The 16,238-nt window shown below is 35.7% G+C and overlaps 1 protein-coding gene and 1 long non-coding RNA gene across 2 annotated transcripts; both read left to right on the top strand.

Annotated features, from left to right (window-relative positions):
• The first annotated feature begins 923 nt into the window (after positions 1 to 923).
• Positions 924 to 7,499, top strand: LOC126728751 (cysteine-rich repeat secretory protein 38-like). The gene is made up of 2 exons (XM_050434537.1): positions 924 to 1,900; positions 7,303 to 7,499. Exons 1-2 carry the CDS (start codon positions 1,063 to 1,065, stop codon positions 7,497 to 7,499), a joined length of 1,035 nt encoding a protein of 344 aa, XP_050290494.1. The 5' UTR covers positions 924 to 1,062.
• A 334-nt stretch (positions 7,500 to 7,833) lies between these two features.
• On the top strand, positions 7,834 to 9,480 carry LOC126727236 (uncharacterized). The gene is made up of 2 exons (XR_007656187.1): positions 7,834 to 8,728; positions 9,067 to 9,480. It is a non-coding gene; the product is annotated as an uncharacterized LOC126727236 (long non-coding RNA).
• Positions 9,481 to 16,238: the final 6,758 nt, after the last annotated feature.

Genomic DNA, 16,238 nt, shown 5'->3' on the forward strand with positions numbered 1-16,238 from the left:
AAAAAAATTATAAAATTTTTAAAAAATTTTGGGGGGCCAAGCGGAAAAATTTTGGGGGGGCCAAGGCCCCCCTCAGTCCTTAAGTGGCTTCGCCACTAGTAAAAGTTTCCTTCTATTTTACATTAAAAACTTATTTTTTCTATTTTACACACTCATTTTTACAAAACACCCACATCAGTTTATCTATTCTACACATTTATTCATTAAAATATTTATTCTTTTATAATTTTTTATTATTTCCTCACTCACTACCCATCTCTCTCATATACCCAACACTGCCAAAAAAATACTAAAATATTAAATACACGAGTTACAATAACCGTGCATATATGCACGGTTACTATAATAATGGTACATTTATGCATAATTTTACACCCATTAATATAGATGGTTTTTTAGTCAAAATATGCATATCTCAATACTTTTTTCTATTTTACACTATTTTGCACTTAGAGGGAGTTTGGATTCGAATTATAAATGGCTGCATTTGCGTTTTCTGACTTTTTTTTTTCTTTTTTTTTTTTTTTTCCAGTCGCAGTATTTGACCAAGTCAACCGTGAATAGTGCATGGATACACTGTTCACGGACCCACAAATTCCACTTTTCAATCACTTTTTCATTAAAAATGGGTCCCACAACACTATTTACATATTTAAAAATTATTTTACTACAGTATTTTCAGTTTTCAGTTGTCAATTTCAACAAAATAAGTTCTATCTAAACAGATCCTTAATTATACAAATGCTCTAACATGTCCAATACGGCCAAGTCCTCGGAATTCGAAAACCACAAAACCTAACCTACCCTATACAATACCCCCAAAGAGTTGAAGTCGTGCCCTGGACCCTCACTACGCGGAGGGTGCGTACGTACGTAGTGGTTTTTTTTTAGACGTCATTGACTTGTTCACTTGCGGGAAAGTGGAAACAGTCCTGTCCTCCTAAAGGCAGAATAGGATAGAATAGAATTGTACTGATTCTCTAAACATCTAAATCCCAAAACTTGTAACGAAAAACACTACAGAAACTCTTTATCATAATTGAGGAGAGAGGAAGAGATTGAATGATCAAAATGACTTCCTTCTTCAATCCCTCTCTTCCTATCTTGTTCCTTTCCATTCTTAGCTTCCTCAGTCTTACCGCTCATGCTGCTGACCCTTATCTTCTCAGCTACGTATGTGAAAACACCACTTTCAGCGCCAGTGATAGCATCTACCAATCCAATCTAAACTCCCCCCTTTCTTCTTTCTCCTCCAACGCCTACGTCGATTTCTTCGCCACCACCCGCGGCTCAGACACCTCCGAACCTGTCTACGGCCTCTTCAACTGTCGCGGTGATCTCACTTCTCAAGACTGCCGAGATTGCGTGAACGCAGCAGTGAAAGAAATAACCAACAATTGTTCAACACAAAAAGTCGCTATCATATGGTACGATATGTGCGTTTTGCGCTACTCCAACAGGTCTTTCTTTTCCACCGTCGACGAAACACCAATGTTCGGCTTGTTGAACACGCTGGATGTGACTGATCCGAACAAGTTTAATCAGTTACTTAACGCGTCGTTGATTGAGTTGTTGGTTGAGTTGGCAAAGGAAACCTCGAACGTTCCAACCGGTGCTAATAAGTTTGGGACCAAGCAAGTGACTATGACTAATTTTCAAACACTTTACAGCCTTGTACAGTGCACACCGGATCTGTATGGCACCGATTGCAATAATTGTCTTCAGGACGCTATAAAACTTCTTCCTTCGTGTTGTAGTGGGAAGCAAGGGGGCAGAATTGTTTTTCCCAGTTGCAATCTTAGGTACGAATTGTACCAATTTTATGAAACCGTAGCGACGGTGCCCCCACCATCTCCAGGGCTTCAACCACCATCTCCAGGTTCCATCAGTGGACCAAAAGGTACACTAGAGCACGAGCACCAAATCCCTGTTGATTGCCTTTCATTCTTGATTATTAGTTAATATTAACTATTTTGTTTTATTAAGTGATGTTATGTCATGGACTTCCACTGCTTTCCCCTCTTCTCTTATTTTATTGGCTATTCGCTATCGGTAAAAATTTAGTAAAATAGTTTGCGATTTTACTATTTTACAACAAACTGTTGTGATTGTTTGGCAACTTTCTATTGATTCTTCATTATTGATATCTCTTCATATCATCACTTTATAAAAATATTTTTTAACTTTAAACATTTTTTAAAGGTTTTTGGACGTAGAACGGTCAAGATCTATCCAACCGACTGAAACTATGAGTTGGGTTGGTCCATGAGTCACATGGTTTATCAATTATCATATCCTCAAAAGGATTTTTTTTTTTTAATTATATTTTTGGCGTTTTGAATACATGTAAACGTGTTTAAAATTTTCACTTTGAGCTCTTTAGTTTTTTTTTTTTTTTTTTTTTTTTTTTTTTTTTTTTTCCCTTTTTTCTTTCTTTTCTAAGTTGTTGTTGTTTTTTTAATTATTTATTATTTATTATGATAAAACACCCATAGATTCTTTCTTCAAAACGTTAGAGCATTGAAGGTTTCAATTTAGTAATCCTTGGATAACATAAACTTAAAAATCTATCTATTATTTAACTTTTATTTTTAATTTTTTTTTTTTTTTTTGGTATGAATTGAAATGAATATTATCTTTTTCAAATCCTTTCATAATTGTTTTTTTAACAAATAAAGAATGGAACCTTCTTCTTCTTCTTCTTATTATTATTGTTGTTGTTGTTGTTGTTTTTTGATAAGATAATAATAATAATTATTATTATTATTATTATTATTATCTTTTACTCAATTGAGAAGCAAATTCATTTTTGTGTAGTTATCTCCTATGCTTTGAAATTCCCGTTTATTGTTTTAAAGGATTTTTTTTTTCTTTTTTTTGGTTGCAAAACTAAGACACTAACACTACAAGGGAAGAGGAAAACTATGTAAAATAACCTTTTTTATAAAAGATAAAGAACTATATAACGCCTTTTATCCTCCAACTGATAAAGAACTAAATAACACTTCCACACAAATATTAAAATATTCTAAATAAAAATTGAAGTAAATTACTTGTATATGTACTGTGTAGCATCTCATGTATGATGGAAATTTAATTTTCATCATTTCAAATATTAATAGCGAATTAATATTACCATATGGTGGGTCTTATACACACGAGTAATGTTATAGGCACAAACTATTTTACAACATTTTTATAAAATGTTGATGTGGCTAACTTTTTATTGGTTTTCATCTCGACTCACCATTAATATTACTTTTTCATTTACCAATAATTATTCACCACATTAACCGTTTGTAAATGTTTTTGTAAAAAATTTTGTATCTCTAGCATCACTCTATACACAACTGTATAAACACTTATCCGGATTTGTTTATGTCATAGTTACCACATCATTACCAACAATTTCATAAGTATGACACCTATATTCTAGGTTTTATTCCTTTTTTCTTTTCTTTTCAATATCAGAAATAAACAAAAATAAGTAATGGCATTCGCAATGGCACCTCCTCCGTTACTCATTTTAATAACCCAAAGATATCAAAACCTTTTTAATTTATAAGTTATAATTTATAACTCCATATAGAATAACTCCATTAACCTCTTGAATGATATTCAATGATCTAGGTTTTATTCTTCTTCTTCTTCCTCTTTTTTCAATATTTAGAGATAAACAAAAATAAGTAATGGTACCTCTGTTACTTAATTTAATAACCCAAAGAAACCAAAACCTTGTTATTACTTTATAACTTTATATTAAATAACACAATTAATCTCTTTAAATGATATTAATAGGTTTTTAATGTTTGTCTCAAAAAAAAATATAGGTTTTTAATGAAAGGAAATGAAAGTATTTTATATACTGTATTTATACATTTAGAACTCTAATATGTATTGTTGGCAAACCATGATCAAAACAATGTATTTAGAAGTGTTTTAGTCTTGCTCAAAATTGTGCATTTATGTAAAGTTGGAATCGAGCTAATGCAGGAAAGCATTATGCATTTCGGCCTGGCTCGATCGATCGAAGCTTAGGCTCGATCGATCGAAGCTCGGGCAGAATGTTTTTTCTGTAGATTTTCCAACTCAGCCCTAGTTGTTTTAAAACGTTTTGGGGTTTTCTAATTTGTCCTAAGTATAAAAGGCAAACCCTAGCCACGTTTTAGTGTTGCTCATATTGCGGTTTGTGTAAATCTCTTGTGAGATCTAGACGAGTTATCATTTACACAAATTTAGGGTTTTCAAGGATAAGATTTATCTACACCTTGATGATTAACTCAGTTGCTGCCATTAAAGTTTAAAGAAAACACAAGCGGGTATGCTTGTATCTGGTGGTAAATAAGAAGTCAAGCGTGGAGACTTGTAAGTCTTATTGTATGAATTTCGATTCTTTCTAGTGGATTTGCTTTTTACCTTGAGGATAGCTAGGTTAAATCCTCCCCAGGTTTTTATCGGTTTGGTTTCCTGGGTGATCATATCTTGTATTATTTATCTTTCCACTGCTTTGCATGATATGATCTTTGTTATTATGATAACCTAGATTTGTTAAATTAGACTAAGTAACAACTTAGCTAATTACCTAGGTTAAATCAATTGTTTTAAGGGGGTCTAAAAACTATCATATACTATACATTATATTAATAAGTGTCCTTAAACTACTTGTTAACAGACTATTTTAGAAAAAAATTTAATACAACTTTCATAGAAAATATAAAAAATTCTCTAAAAAATTAGTTACTTTTTTTTTTCTTTTTTCATAAAGTTTTTTAAAATTAATTCCTAAACCAAAGAGTTGGACATCGGCTAACTCTTCCCTATATTTTGCTAGAAGAAATCTCTTAAATTATTCTCTTAACAGTCAATAATTGAAAAACATATGTGGAATTAATATCCAAGTGTCACAAATAGCATGCAAGTTAGTGTGTGTATATATATATATATATATATATATAGAGAGAGAGAGAGAGAGAGAGAGAGAGAGAGAGAGAGATAAGTTAGTATATAAGAGAGAAGAGAGCGACATGTCTGGACTTTCTTGTTGTGGCCACTGAGGGTGGCGACTCCTTCAAGTACAAAGTCGTAGAGGTGGCTTTGGACCCCTTGAACTAGACGTGTATGTAATTATGTATGTGCTTTTGTCCAAAACCAATTAAAAATGCTCCTATTAATTGATTTGAAATTAAAACACTATTGTACGAACCTGAATGGAAACTCCACCGACACTAAACTACAGCCTACAGGGTCTTCATGTAGATCTTGAGCTTGTTAAATGGAAATTGCAAGTTCATACATTTTATTTTCAAAAGATTGGGTATGAGTCATAAGCGGGGAGGGGGGGGAGGGGTTGCCCCAAAAATTCTCAAGTAATATTACTGTATGTAGTACAAGATCTTATTTGCATACACAAGGACAATCAGCTTTTTTACATACATATTGTACTTGTTTAGTGTATTAGTTCACAGGAAAACCATTTCACATTCGGGGCTACTGCAACTCTTTTTAAAAAAATAATGAGTCCCACCTTATAATAATATTATAATAAAATAAAACCACTTGTACAACCTACTTCTCCACCACTATTTTGCTGAATAGAATTATGAAAAATAAAAATAAAAAAATAAAAAATAAAAAACCTACTTTCACTCACTACTCATTATAGCACTTCAAAAAAGTTGATGATCACAAAAATTTTCACAATTTTTTGCACAACTATTGCATGGCAGAGTGTGATTGTTGAAAACAAAAAATTGTGGATTTATGTATTAGTATTTGTTAATCACTCATAATCTACCATGTCAAAGTTTTGGTAAAAAAGTTGTGAAATAATTTATGATCTAGAACTACTCATAGCACCTATATTACGTATAACAAATAAGTCGCCACTTAGTCATAAGTGTAAGAACTAAATGATGACTCCATGAAGGTTTGCCTACCAAACTAGGTTTGAAGTTAGGATACATAATGGGAGAGGTTAGGCACCCCAAACCTATCCAGCTGTAGTTAGTTTTCATATATCGTTACTTAACTAGATCAGGTGAGAACCATATCTAAGTGTCTCAAGTGGATGTGCATTCATATCTATAGTCTGAGGAGTAGTCTACGTGTCATGTGAATCAAACAAGAGAAAACATGAAGAGCATGTGATCAAACAAGCATGTGGGAAGACAAGCATATCATCATGGCATCAAACTAAATCACAACTTCGAAACATGAAGAACATTACATCATCAACTTCTAGGTGTGTGTATGTTTCTACACAATTATGCACGTGCATGTGGATGGATACCAATCAGGAGTGAAGATTTTATTGCAGATGTATGATTAAGTCTTATGAATAAGAAACATTAATTAATCGAAGTTGAGACTTCATTAACTTTTTAAGTGTTTTTCCTTTATTAGACTTAGATGATCTTAATTCATCATTAATTGTCTTGCATTCTTTAGGAGTTGGTTAGATTCAATTAATTAAGCTTGGATTATCTTAACTTTCATGTTACCATTTAAGTTCAAATTAATTAGATTTTAATTGAGTTATTAAAAATTGAAATGAGTTTTTTTTTTTTTTTTTTTTTTGGAGATTGGACTTTGAAAGGAGTTGAAACCTAAATTAGCCATATGATTAAGTTGTAAATATACTAACCAAACCAATCAATAAGTATGACAATTGACAAGTTCTACAAGCTACGATGCTTAATCTTTCATTAATATTATAACTTTTATATATTAAATAAATAACATTTGAGTGGATGCATGTGAAGGAATTTTTGGAAGTTACGTGGAGAGTTTATGAATGTGGGGAGCTTGTGAAGTAAATACATGACGGAGTTTTCTGATGTTATGTAATAAATATAATGAAGGTTATGAGAGTGCATGGAGGCTATATAAAGCCATGCATTCGTAAAATTTTATGCAACACTGAACTATATCTCTAAGACGACCTTGAAATTGTCTAGGGGCGCCGCAATGAAATTAGCCATTGAAAGAAGTCAAATAAAAGATGTGAAGAGCTCTCTTCCTCTTCGTTCTCTCTCACTTTGTGTGTTTGGTGAACGTGAATCTCTTTCATTGAGTAATGTGTGTGTAAAGGACCACCAACTTCTAACAAAAATTAGAATTACAAGTGACTAACTAATCTAAGAATCAAGCATATCAGCCAATTAAGCGCCTAAGCGGCTATATATGGTCATATGGTCTAATCTGTAGTACTGATGAGACCTGATTAAGTTATTAAGCAGCATTTATTGTAAGTTGTAACTGACTATTAACTGTTGCCAATAAAACATGATATTGTTTTTGCAGGAAAAGACGAAATCTCACCGGCAATTATTATCGCCATTGTTGTTACATTTGCTGCCTCTGTGTTGCTAGTCATTCCGGCCTACTGTCTCCTGCGGAGGAGAGCAAAAAAGAAATCCAATGCTATAAATGATGAGAGTCCCAAGCAATCTGATTATGGTCTCCTTAATTATCATGGTATGCAAGTGATTTTGTGTTAAGCCGCACGTGAAGAACTACATAAATTAGAAATAGTAAATTCCTCTCTTTTTGTAGGTTAAACTTCTAGGATGGTTGGTAATTTGTCAGAAAATGAAAAAGAATATATTGATTATCTAAAACTCTCACCTCATCATATCTGCAAACATTGCTCTTTGTAATGTAATCTCTTACAATTATTTATTTTTGTATGTCTAGCTGCAAGTGAAATAACAACTGTAGAATCCCTCAATTTGATATTGGGACAATTGAAGCTGCCACAAACAAATTCTCAGATGACAACAAGATCGGTGAAGGTAGATTTGGAAAAGTTTACAAGGTATATATAATTGAAATTCATTTCTTGTGTTTTTATAGTACTCGAAATAAGCATACACAGAGAATTTCAAAAGCTTTTGAGGTTGGGATTTAAATCCCTTAGTGATTAACAATGCAAAAATGATGAATTTAAAAAATTAACCACACAATATTGAGAAATTAAAAAATAAAAAATAAAATACTGAAGAATAACCTTTTGAATGGAAAAACCACTACTGTCAACTTACAAAACCTTTGCCTTGTCTAGACCTATACAACCTTTACAAACTCCTAGTTTTCCTTCCAACTATGATAGGCCCACACCGACTTACTTGGTCCTTAATTTGTCTATTTGGAGGTTATTTCATTCAGGGTGTGCTGCTTGAAGGGAAGAAAGTAGCAGTTAAAAGGTTCTCAATGAAGTCATTACAAGGCTTAGAGGAATTCAAAAACGAGGTCATACTTATTGCAAAACTTCAGCATAGAAATCTTGTGAGGTAATTGGGATGGGGCATAGAGGGAGAGGAAAAGTTGCTTGTGTATGAGTTCATGCCTAGCAAAAGTCTTGATAGTTTTATTTTTGGTTTGTTTCTTCCTACCTTTTGTTTCATAAGCTTGATAATATTTTGGATTGCTTGTAGATCGATTTATACAGTTCACATTTACACGCGATGTCATAACTTAACATTAATATTGAATCAGATTCAGAAAGGTTACTTGATTGGAAGACTAGCTATACAGTTATTAGTGGGATTGCCAGAGGACTTCAATATCTTCATGAGGACTCCCGTCTTAAAATCATTCACAGGGACTTGAAGCCTAGCAATGTGTTGTTGGACCATGATATGGTTGCCAAAATATCAGATTTTGGAATGGCGAGGATCTTTAACGAAAACCAGAATATAGCTAACGCCAAAAGAGCTGTAGGAACATAGTAAGCCACTTCTTCCTATATCAGTCTCTTCTTTTTGGTTTTAGTAATAATAATAATAATAATAATAATAATAATGTTTGTATACAAAAAGCAGGTACATGGCTCTAGAATATGCAATGGAAGGAGTATTCTTTGTAAAATCAAATGTCTTCAGCTTTGGTGTAATCTTGCTTGAGATTATTAGTGAGAAAAAGAACAGTGGTTTCTACCTTACAGAACATGCCCAGACACTCCTTGCATATGTATGCTAACTTTTGTCTGCTTGAATTAGAATTAGACAAAGTGAAAATGAGATAGCATATATGAAATATAACTCCATTTGCAATCTAAATTGATAGGCATGGAGACTCTGGTGTGAAGGAAAAGTGTTGGAGTTTGTGGACAACTCCTTGATGGAATAATGTTGGACATCAAAAATTGTAAGGTGCATACATATTGGGCTTTTGTGTGTGCAGGAAAATCCACAAGATAGACCCACCATATCAACTGTGGTAGTTTTGCTGGGAAGTGAATCAATAGTGCCTCCTCAACCAAAGCACCCTACATTCTCTTTGGATAGATTCGTTCAGATTGATGAATTCTCTATAAATGAGCTTAGCTTTTCTAGTATTGTACCACAATGAACGCATACAACTATATGGTGGGTAAATAGGCGTGTAATTTGTCTACTTCTCTTTCAATGGTTGGAATTCCTCTATGCATGTGCCACATAATATATAGCAAATATGTTTGAGTTTTGGTTGATCACATAATATTGTGTCACATAAGCTTTTGAGGTTTCAAAATTTTTACACTTCATCAGTTAAATTTAATTTTTTAATTAAATTTAAATTCTATTCTATATTTAAACTCTCCACTAAAATTCTAATTCTCTTTAAATGTTAGACTATATAATTCTATATATAAACAAAATTATAATTAATGTGTTATGCTAAAATATATAGTTCCATATATAAACACAATCATAATAAATAATTATTAATAACTACTATTGTGGGGCCCAATAATTTGTGACCCTGGCCCATTTTTACATTGGGGCCCAACGCTCGAGCTGAGGAGGGATATAGCCGAGGACGTATAATAAAAGTCCAAGTAATCTTGAGACATAGCCGAGGATGACCCTGCCCTCGGCATTCCCGAGGCCCTCCTGAAAGAAAAGGCAAGAACGGTATAGGAACAGTTTTGAGAAAAACCTAAAATATCTGCGTTGATAGAAAAAGGACCCCTGGATAGTATAGCGACAAAGGACAAAGGGAAAGCTGCCATTACTGCCATTGAATACTCTGCACCTGACAAAACCATGCTCTTCAGCTTTTACAACCACCCCCAACCACTTTGGGCATGGGCTGATGGGACAAGTATCAGTTCTAGAAAGTCGAACCTACACATGGACGTAGGATAAGGGATACAGGCTAATATAAAAGGAGAAGCAAGCAATCCGGAAAAGAGGCTGGGAAAAAAGGCTAAGAACCAGAGCCTCCCAGGCCGAACCGAGGAGAAAGACTTCTCGAGCCGAGGACGAGTAGGGAAAGGCCAAATAGCCTAAAGACACAGCCGAGGATAACCCTGTCCTCAGCATCCCAAGACTTCAAAGGGAAGAGCGACATCTCGTCGAAGGCTGCCTCCAAAACGCCCCTAGAAGAAGAGGCGAGTAGAATGGGACCCACATGGGGGTACAGAGTGGGGGTGGTTCCAGGTAAATACGTCACCTCCACATTGAATGCGTCCACAAACGTCCTAACCATATTAATGAGAAAAGACGCCTGAACAGTGTGGCTTCGGTTAGTGCAACTAACAAAAAGCAGGGGGAGGCGGCTGATGGGACAGGTATTCGAATAGGAACCTGCCTGATAAACAGATGGAGGGTCAGGATCAACCGAGAAGGGCTATATAATGTAAAGACTTGTACGCCAAAAGGGGGGCTTCCAGACCAGGGAGTCCTAAGAGAGGGAGAGGAATAAGGATATGAAGTTCCTTGAACAAGGTCTTAAGACCGGACCCACTCATGATGTACCGGAATAGACTGTTGCTGAGCACGTCAGGTTTATCCTTGTGCAAGTCACTAGGGACACCACGACTAACCATCGTCCGGTGACCAAGGCCAAGCCTTTCAAACCTACGCTTTACAAATTATATTGTTTGGGCCTTTTAACGTACAAACCCAATATCGTTTTGGGGCCGTCACGAATTGAGTCCTTACAATTGGCGCCGTCTGTGGGAAGGCTTGTGTGTTGGCACAGGCGGTGGGTCAAGAAAGTCCCCCCATCACTCCCAACAGCCCATTGTAGTGTCCTAACATAAAGTTCCATTAGGGGCTACGTTTTTCCCTTAAGGGCTACGTTTTTCCATTAGGGGCTACGCTTCGAAGCGTCAGTAGCGCGAATGGTTCTAGGGGCTTGACCGAGGGGCTAATCCCCCCAAACCAATGTCCCACACCTTGGCCAAGGGGCTAATCTCCCCAAACTACTTAAAAACTAAGTTTTGGACAGAACCAAGGTATTGCATGGTCCTCGGGCTCAAACATTTGGGGAAACCAACAACTTAATGAAAATATCCAAGTTTTGGATAGAACCAAGGTATTGTATGGTTCTCGGACTCAAACCTATAGGGAAACCAACTACTTAAAAAAGCTAAGTTTTGGACAGAACCAAGGTATTGCATGGTCCTCGGACTCAAACCTATGGGGAAACCAACTAGTTAATGAAAATATCCAAGTTTTGGACAGAACCAAGGTATTGCATGGTCCTCGGAGTCAAACGTATGGGGAAACCAACTACTTAATGAAAATATCTAAAGTTTTGGATAGAACCAAGGTATTGCATGGTCCTCGGACTCAAACCTATGGAAAAGTCAACCACTTAAGGAGAATTCTAAATTGCTCAGTCCTACAGGATGATTATATACTAAAAGTTGGATTAAGTCCTAGACAGAATGAAGGTCCCGACCTGTTCTCGGATCCTCAGATCTAAGGGAACTGATGCAAATGAGCGTTTAAGTTCGGTACGATCGTGCTTCAATCCTCGGACCGGATGCCAAAAATGGCTAAGGCTATGAAGGATAATAAGAAGGTGACAAATCACCCTAGTACTTGGCAACCCGCATGGGTAGCTCATTTTGGGTTACCCCTCCTCGGATGATTACCCCCTACATAGTATCGAGCAATATTCAGCTGTTATCTTGGTTAGTCTTGGGTATGTAACCTTTTTCAGGTTGGCATTATTGTGCCAAGTAGTTTCAATAAGCTCGGAATAATATCTTTTTCTTAACAAGGGTTTCGGCCCTAAGTATCGTTTTTTTCAGGTCGGCATTATTGTGCCGAGTAGTTTCAGTAAGCTCATAAAGATATCTTTTTCTTAACAGGGGCTTCAGCCCTAAGTATCGTTCAGGAAAAAAAAAAAAGGTCATATGATAGCACATCTATTCACAACATAACTATTGCAGAAAAGAAAGAATACATAGAATAAAATAATGTCAACTTTTACTAATATAAAGAAGTAGTATAGCATACAATGAGGGGCTTAAACAAGCCTATACAGGAAGCTAATTACAAAAGCAAAAAAAAAAAAAAAAAAAAAAAAAAATACAATAAAACGACAAATCTTTCTAAACTCTGCTCCAGTAGCGATCGTGTATGAGAGGGTGACCCCCTTTGATGGATGAGGAGAAGAAGAGGAAGAAGTAAAAGCACCATGATGGATCTGGTGATGGGAAAGAAGAAGAGGGGGAGGCAAAATGAGGCACCAGTGAAGGAAGAAAGGAAGAAGCAGGGATACTTAATCCCTGCGTCAGCCCTGACTCCTATCACGCTGGTACCATATTAGCTATGCTCGAAAGAGAGCGGATGGTACTGATGATGAGCAACCCCAGCTTAATTGCACCAAAAATTTGATGCGATTAACGCCTGCTTCGAATTTTGGCTGAAGGAAGATAAAAAATATCTTGAGTCTCTGCCTACCCTGTCCTGACCGAGCCATCTTAAGTTTCAGAGGGACACGGTGCTTCTGGAGAGGGTGTGATTCCTTCACCCCCGCTTTTACCTCAGACATATCACACACTAAGGTTTGATTGTGCTGATAAGGAGAACTTTGAGCGCAACTTGAGGTTTAAGGCTTTAGAAAGGTTAAGGGGTCTCTATGCAAAGGAAGTACCCTCTTGTCTTGCTTCTTATATGGAAAGTAAGTTCAGTGGCATTTAATCCATACAGATTTCCAAGAAGAGCTGCAAACGAGATAGTGTCCATTTAACTCCCCAACGTCATCTATAACCGTCAGATTTGATTGGCCTCGTAAAGGAAAGTTATTAAAGGCACGCCTCATACACGAAAACGGCAGGAGCGCATCGTGAGTAAATCTAAAAGAATGTCTCGTAACCCGGCGCATTTTCTAGGCAGATGAAGAGACACCGACATTAATGAGGGACAAAACTAGGCAAGCCATGATACAAACCCGACATCAGCAAAATCCTCCTCCCCGACCAAGAGGTGGGGCAGCAGGATTTTGAAGGACTATTGTGGGGCCCAATAATTTGTGACCCTGGCCCATTTTTACATTGGGGCCCAAGGCCCGAGCCGAGGAGGGATATAGTCGAGGACGTATAATAAAAGTACAAGTAATCTTGAGACATAGCCGAGGATGACTCTGTCCTCAGCATTCCCGAGGCCCTCCTGAAAGAAAGGGTAAGAACGGTATAGGAACAATTTTTGGAAAAACCTAAAATATCTACTTTGATAGAAAAAGGACCCCTGGATAGTATGGCGACAAAGGACAAAGGGAAAGCTGCCATTACTGCCATTGAATACTCTGTACCTGACAGAATCATGCTCTTCAGCTTTTACAACCATCCCTAACCACTTTGAGTATGGGTTGATGGGACAAGTATCAGTCCTGGAAAGTCGAACCTACACGAGGATGTAGGATAAGGGATACAGGCTAATATAAAAGGAGAAGCAAGCAATCCGGAAAAGAGGCTGGGAAAAAAGGCTAAGAACCAGAGCCTCTCAGGCCGAACTGAAGAGAAAGACTTCTCGAGCCGAGGACGAGTAGGGAAAGGCCAAATAGCCTAAAGACACAGCCGAGGATGACCCTGTCCTCGGTATCCCAAGACTTCAAAGGGAAGAGCGACATCTCGTCGAAGGCTGCCTCCAAAACACCCCTAGAAGAAGAGGCGAGTAGAATGGGACCCACATGGGGGTACAAAGTGGGGGTGGTTCCAGGTAAATATGTCACCTCCGCATTGAATGCAACCACAAACGTCCTAGCCATATTAATGAGAAAAAACGCCTGAACAGTGTGGCTTCGGTTAATGCAACTAACAAAAAGCAAGGAGAGGCGGCTGATGGGACAGGTATTCGAATAGGAACCTACCTAATAAACAGATGGAGGGTTAGGATCAACTGAGAAGGGCTATATAATGTAAAGACTTGTACGCCAAAAGGGGGGCTTCCAGACCAGGGAGTCCTAAGAAAGGGAGAGGAATAAGGATATGAAGTTCCTTGAACAAGGTCTTAAGATCGGACCCACTCATGACGTACCGGAATAGACTATTGCTGAGCACGTCAGGTTTATCCTTGTGCAAGTCGCTAGGGACACCACGACTAACCATCGTCCGGTGACCAAGACCAAGCCTTTCAAACCTACGCTCTACAAATTATATTGTTTGGGCCTTTTAACGTACGAACCCAATATCGTTTTGGGGCCGTCACGAATTGAGTCCTTACAACTATAATTATTAAAATTTATATTTAGAAAATTTACAAAAGAAAAAAAAAATTACATTTACTTTTCTATCCATTGCACAAATTATAAAATAATATTTGAAAATTTGGGATTCAAGTGATTTTGAATGCAAAATGCTAATACCATATTTTGTAGTAGCCCTTGTTCAAATGTCACATTCCCCTCCCAAATATTATCAATCAAAAAGAAAAAAGAAAACATGTAAATTTACTATTCATGAATCTTAAACCGTTGAAAAAGAAGTCTATGTTAACTAGGGGCAGAACCAGAAATTTGTGTTTGGGGAGGCCAAAACTAAACTATCATTTTGAATCTTCATTCAAGAAAAAACTCAAAGCTCTATAAGAGCATTTTATCTTTCTAAACCCTTTTTATTATACAAAACTTTTCTAGTTTGCAATACACATGTAATAAAAATAAAAATAAAAATAAAAATAAAAATAAATAAATAAAAAGGATTCCACATCTTGGCCTTAAAGTGGCAATGTGGCATTATACGTGTAAAACATTTGGCATCAAATTTAGCTATTCTTTAAATAATTGAAATGAACATAACAGAAAAGTGTATTCATCAATGGATAATTAATTGGCTTAAATTAAAAAGAAAAAACAAATCATAAACCACAAGATTAATAAATAGAAATTGAACTGAACTATAAATAAAATAAAATAAAGAAAAATTTTGTACTCTTTATAGCCATTATCCCTAAACTTGAAGTAAGAAAACTCTTTATTAAGAAAAAAAGAAAGCAATTGAATGAGAATGAGAATGTGACTATGAGATCACTAAATGGATAGAAGTCAATGGTGAGTGAGACTAAGAGCCCGTTTGGGATGTGATGCAAGTTTCAATTTAATTGAGTTTTTAGTTTCTTTTTGGTACTATTTATAAGTTCCATTGCACTTTTTGATACTATTTATTGTACTATTCAGCTAGCTTTTAACCTTTTACACTTTCAGCAAAAAAATTTCAGTTTTAGCTAAATAAGTTATTTCCAAACGGATAAGTGTCCGTTTGGGAACAGTTTATTTAGCTTTTTGTTGAAATTTTTTTACTGAAAGTGTGTTAAAGTATACTTATACTTTGAAAAAAATTTGAAAAAAATGAGAAAATACGAGAAAAAAAATGAGATTTTTAAAAAATGTATATAAAAGTTAAAAGTTTAAAGTTTAAAGTTAAAATTGATGTCAGACAAACACACCCTAAGAGAGAAATTGCACCAAGATAAGAAACTTTTAGAATTGAGTAGTTCATGACTAGAAAGTAGAGTAATGGTAAGTGGAAATTACTAGAAAGTTGAATAAGAGCTTCAAAAACAAAAACAAAAAAAGAACGAAAGAAAGAAAGAAAGAAAGAAACATTGATTGCATAGTAGCTAGGGCTAGTTTGGTTTAAGTGATTTTTATCAATCATCACTTGATTCTCATCATTGATAACTCACTTTTTGTAAGCCCTACATCAACTCTATTTGTTTGGCTTGATTTTTTTTCTCAGTTTTCATCACTCATAACTCAAAAAAATGAGTTAGAGTTATAAGAATTGAGAACAAATTTTGTGTTTTCATATTTCAAGTTATGAGTTAAATGACATTTTTTCATGATTTTAAAAACAGGACCAGGGACAACATCAGATTTTCCTCTGATTCCCAATTTAACCTGATTTTTTTATTAATTTTTGACCAATTATTGGGTTTTTTAAAACCGAATTGTGGCTAATTTTAGGTTCAATCAGTCGGACCGACCAGTTGGATCTGATTTTTAAAATCATGCATTTT

The sequence above is a fragment of the Quercus robur genome, chromosome 5 (genome assembly GCF_932294415.1).
Source record: "Quercus robur chromosome 5, dhQueRobu3.1, whole genome shotgun sequence".
NCBI classification, from domain to species: domain Eukaryota; kingdom Viridiplantae; phylum Streptophyta; class Magnoliopsida; order Fagales; family Fagaceae; genus Quercus; species Quercus robur.